This window comes from Montipora foliosa, chromosome 4, assembly GCF_036669935.1.
Source record: "Montipora foliosa isolate CH-2021 chromosome 4, ASM3666993v2, whole genome shotgun sequence".
Lineage (NCBI taxonomy): Eukaryota > Metazoa > Cnidaria > Anthozoa > Scleractinia > Acroporidae > Montipora > Montipora foliosa.
The window spans coordinates 48,733,222-48,738,221 of record NC_090872.1 but is presented as its reverse complement, the minus strand read 5'-3'; the positions used below and the strand labels follow the sequence as shown (position 1 = coordinate 48,738,221).

At 37.3% G+C, this 5,000-nt stretch overlaps 2 protein-coding genes across 3 annotated transcripts in view; both read left to right on the top strand.

The window, feature by feature from the left end:
• LOC138001514 (integrase/recombinase xerD homolog) overlaps positions 1-246 on the top strand; it is a 654-nt gene extending 408 nt beyond the window's left edge. The window contains exon 1 of the mRNA XM_068848128.1: positions 1-246. This exon is cut by the window's left edge and continues 408 nt beyond it. Coding sequence (XP_068704229.1) covers positions 1-246 — 246 coding nt within the window.
• A 2,095-nt stretch (positions 247-2,341) lies between these two features.
• The window catches only part of LOC137999309 (substance-K receptor-like), a 3,221-nt gene continuing 562 nt past the window's right edge, over positions 2,342-5,000 (top strand). Inside the window, exons 1-2 of one of the 2 annotated variants that reach the window (XM_068845148.1) lie at positions 2,342-2,717; positions 4,484-5,000. The exon at positions 4,484-5,000 is cut by the window's right edge and continues 562 nt beyond it. In XM_068845148.1, coding sequence (XP_068701249.1) covers positions 2,685-2,717; positions 4,484-5,000 — 550 coding nt within the window. In that variant the 5' untranslated portion in view covers positions 2,342-2,684. Of the gene's footprint in view, positions 2,729-4,483 lie in introns of both variants that reach the window. The other variant, XM_068845149.1, reaches the window with a different exon arrangement.

The following is a 5,000-nucleotide window of genomic DNA, read 5'->3' as shown; positions in this document are numbered from 1 at the left end:
AAGCCAATTAGTTACTCTAGCATGCGTGGTAATTTTAAGCGTAGTTTCAAAGATATTGTCCTAGATGTTTCTCAGTTTGGCACTCACTCCTTAAGGGCTGGTGGTGCTTCGGCTGCGGCTAATGCAGGCGCGCAAGATAGGCTTTTTCAGCGCCACGGCAGGTGGAAAACCGTTTCTGCCAAAAATGGTTACGTAGAGGATAGCTTGGATTCTAGGTTGTCGGTTTCCAGACTGTTGGGTATTTGATTCCTTTGCTTACGTTTCGTTTTTCCCTTTCTTTGGCTCTATTAGGTCATTTTGTTCAGCAGACTGACTGACGTGCCCTTAATAAACTATTTTCACATTGAAGTCTCGTGTTAGTGTAGTCAGAATGTGTAATTTCTGACGTTCAAGTGACATGGGAACGAGTTAGTCAGAAATTGAATATTCTGACGGCACGGCGTAGAGGATCGTAGGTGGCTATGGTATAGGTTAGGACTATTTAGGAGTTTGGCGGGAGTTTTTCATCATTCTACGTTTGTCAGTCGCTGATACTTTAACTTTATGCTTAACTTTTGAACTGCGCTGTCTCCTTATTTTTCCTTGTGTATGGTAGAATACCCTTTCCTCGGGGTCTGGTGCCGTTGCATTGGATGAGGAATACGTTTCCACATAGTTTTGGCCACTTCTAAAGGGTGGTTTTTAGTGGCTTTTCGTATCCGGCACGGTGCTGTTGCTTAGGTTATTCCTACATTAATGCAGTATATTTTGTCTATTTCTACGAGCGGTGTTATCTGATGTCCAGTTTGTAACCAATTCAGGTAAATGGAGGTCATTTTGTTCAGCAGACTGACTGACGTGCCCTTAATAAACTATTTTCACATTGAAGTCTCGTGTTAGTGTAGTCAGAATAGTATTCTGTGCTTGTTAACGAGAGCGTGATACATTCCATGTGTATTTGTGTGTGTGGGTGCACCATGGCCAGGGGCTGTTCTTGATTAAGGTCGTACAAGGATCTTGTATTTCGGAGTTGTAGCAATTGTCGTGCTGTTCGACCGTCTTATAAAAAGTAGGAAAAATATAAATATTAGCCCTAGTACCTCATTATACAGTTAACTTAAACGTTTGCCAGTTTGAGGAAACTCGAGCCAAAAAATTGGAATTCGAGACGAATTAATTAAACTGTCACCAAGAATTGAACGCAAATTTGTCGAACTGAAAAATTAAAGAAAAATAGTAAAACTTCCAGCCTCTCAGGCAGTATTCTAAATATCTAAAAATATAGTCTTGTTATTTTGTATCTAAATTGAATTATTTAATCGAAAAACAACCGCATTCTTCTGGCTCGAAGTCACCTTGGATAAATTTTAGGTAAAACCCTTTGCTCGGTCAAGCACATGAAGAGGAAACCGAAACATTATTATCATTATTATTATTATTATTATTATTATTATTATTATTATTATTATTATTATTATTATTATTTAATATAAATACACAGGTGATTATTGGTGATTATACCAAATCGCGCGCTCTCCTTGGCTCGATATCTCGGATCGATTATCAGCCGATAATCACCTCGACGGACAAAATGGTTGCCAGTAGTCGTTTTGCCACTGTAAGTGAAGATGATTTCGCGTTGAAACGTTTTTTTATTTTTTTCTCTTTTTTGAAATAATCAATCTGTGTATTTATACTAAAACAGTTATTCGCCTCAGGCTCGGTGATTATCGGTGAATATTGACCTCGACCTCGTCTCGGTGAATATTCACCGATAATCACTTCGCCTTCGGCGAATAATTGTCAAATATTACTGACGACATAAGAAGCGGCAAGCACATTTATAAGGCAAATTATGTGTTAAATTTATTGATGCACTTTCGTTTTGACATAAAGTTAGGCAAACGTTTAAGACAAGTGTGGGTTAAACACAAAAACATTCTCCTTGCAGCTGGACAGGAAGTCATCAACAAATATTAATTTAAACACAGCTTCTATTTTGTCTGTTAAGGTGAAATAGCACAATATTTTAGTCAGTTCCTCGCTTCACAATTCACTTTAGCGCTCTTTTCGAAGCGACTTCAATTCACACAGGACTTTTTCAGGAAAAACAGTTTTCTCTTCTTTGTGCGAGCTACTGTAGTTGTCTTGATAATGTACTGATGACATTTGAATTTTAAAGGCTAAATTTCAGACCCGTCTTTTTTAATAAAGACTAGAATGTACTTTCATTACCTCATTACATATTACTTGAAAGCGGGAAACAGTTAATTTAGAATGTACTTTCAGCACCTCATTACATAATACTTGAAAGTGGGAAACAGTTAGTTCTTTTGTAAAATGCCAACGATCAATAACATGACCTCGTGGTGGCGTTGATATTCTATGCTGGACAGGTGACCAAATTTGTGAATTAACCTGACTTTAAACTTCTTCCTCTCGGGTTACATCTTCTATAGCAAATTTCCATTCAGCGCAATTACGCAAGTTTAAGAAACAGCTAGTAAACTCGAATACGTTTTCTTGGAAGAAAATATATACCGGCTTTTATTCACAGAGGTCGAGGTCCGTAACTTAACTTACACTACTAATTTTTTCCACTTAAATGGTTCGCGTAAGGGCGAAGCACAATGACGTTCACAATGAATTTCATTGAAAAATAGAAAGGTGTCGTAGCTTGCACTTTGGAGTGTAAGACAAGGTTGATGACAAATTGCCCAAGACGAAAGCTGAAAGAGGTGTGTCCAAGGTTAGTAATTTAGCGTCTTAAAAGCAAGCATTGTACTTTATTTGCCCTGCTTTGAAATTCTTTTCAACAGTTGAAATTAATAGGTTTTGCAGCAACCGGTTTCCTGTTATCATATTGGCTGCTTTTTGTTGAAAACGGGAACAAAAGTCTGCTATATTACTTCATTTACCTTCTTGTTTTTGAACAAACGGTAAACAAAATTTAAACTTACTTGAAATGACAACAAAACTAAGAAAAACAAGATGACTATATTCGTGCAAAGCTGTAACAGTTTGTCTATTTTCCCCATTCGTTGTCTTCTCCTTCGTTTTTCTTCTCTTTCATCTCCTTTTATTCTTTATTTTCCTCGGTACTCTAAGGCATTTTTTATTGACATTTCAAATTTCAAACTTTAAGAAATGTTAAAATTTTTTTCATTCGCTTTTCGTAACTTAATTTGCGCTTTATTCTCGTATTCTAAAACCTTATTGTCCTTGGTCGGATTTTTAAGCCAATACTTTAGTCTGTTATTGTTTCAAAATTGTATATATGATTTGGGTCATTTCCGTTCTCAGGTGTAATCCGTTTTAATTTTTACCTTCTAGGTTAAATTCGTGATCCGTATTTTACCTAGGTTGAATATGCACTCTACCTTGTTAGGATTGAAAACACCAATACCCTCCCTCAAGCTCTGTCTTACGCATCTCAAAACACCTTCTTAATGTTTCATATTATATCATCTTATCACCTTCTGCGTTCATACACTGATCGATTTAGTCTCAACATTACAACAAAGTTAGGGAACAAAGAACTGTACTGTGCACTTACCGGTGATCGCGCTCGGACCTTCCAAATCTAAAATCTTGTGTCTTCACCACTACATTACGACGACGAACATGCGCGATCCAACACAGTTCTTTTCATAAATCACTTTTGTATAATAAGTCAATTGATATCTATGTATAAAAGCCAACACTACTTCTAACCTGACCGTAAGTTTTCTCTAGGATTAATTTAGGCTTCAAAAAAGCTTCTTTAATCTATCTGAGTGCGTATTCAAACTGGGGAAAATGAAGATCACCAAACTAACTCGGGAAACTAACTCGGGAAACTAACTCGGGAAACAACCCAGAAATGTGTGCATGGGGTTGAAACATAGGCTGTTTCCCCAACATTGTCTTCTCAAAGATGGCATCCGGTTGTGGATCAATATTCAGACTCATCAACTCGGGCTTTTGTGCTCGATGTCAATGCGCCACTTAGAGGCGGCGTTTATTGGTTCTATTCTGTGTCACTTCATTTTCAGCTGCTTTATCAAACGATCATGATAAAATACAATTTAGCACGGAATGTTACTAATACGAAGTGCATTCGTTCATTGCTTTAAAGCAAGATTGCGTGTATATGAATAATCACGATGTTTTCGTGCAAATTGGGACAAAAAAACTATTGTAAGGCTTCTAAAAGCCAACTAAATTGCACGAGCCCAGAGGTCTTAAATTTATCAGTTCAATTTTTCAAATTGTACGAAAAAAAAAATTGTGGCTAGTTATTGATATTAAATAAAAGAAAAGTTAGATAATTGTGCAGGGGACTCACATTTGATTGGTTATCTGTGATTTTTGGCCAACCAGAATGCTTAGTTTGTTACCTTCGATTTTCTTACCGAATTACCTCTTTCCTCTTTTTTGTATTGCGTTACCTAACAACCGCATTTCTCTTAGCCAAACACAAACTATCCTAATGTTCTAATCGTCGTTTTCTTTCTTCACGTAGATGACCAATGATTCTCATCACCAAAAGTGCATCGCCTGGCTGACAGTATTTAACATCGAAGCTGTTGCTATTGTGACCATGAATGCTCTTACAATCATTATTTACCTGAAAGAGCGAATCCTTCGCAAGCGTAGCATGTACCTGGTGATCAGCCTGGCGGTTGCAGACATGTTTGTTACATACAACTTGATCTTTGAGATTTTGATCCTGGGTAATGATTGTAAATTTTGGAAGATTAACATGAACAGGAGCTTTGAGATCTCCATAGTTATTTTCAGTTTGTGGTATTTCTTTCCACTAGCCTCTGTAGCAAACCTTGCTGCTATTTCTTTGGAGAGGATGCACGCAACTTTTCGTCCATTCAAGCATCGCCTCATCAAAAAGAAGATATTTGGAGCAGCTGTTGCGGGTGTTTGGTTTACAGCTGCCCTGTCTACAGCTATCGTTTTTTCACCATTTTTCCTGGGCCGTTCAGATATCACTACTATTTTTCAAGGGCAAGCATTATACTTCATGT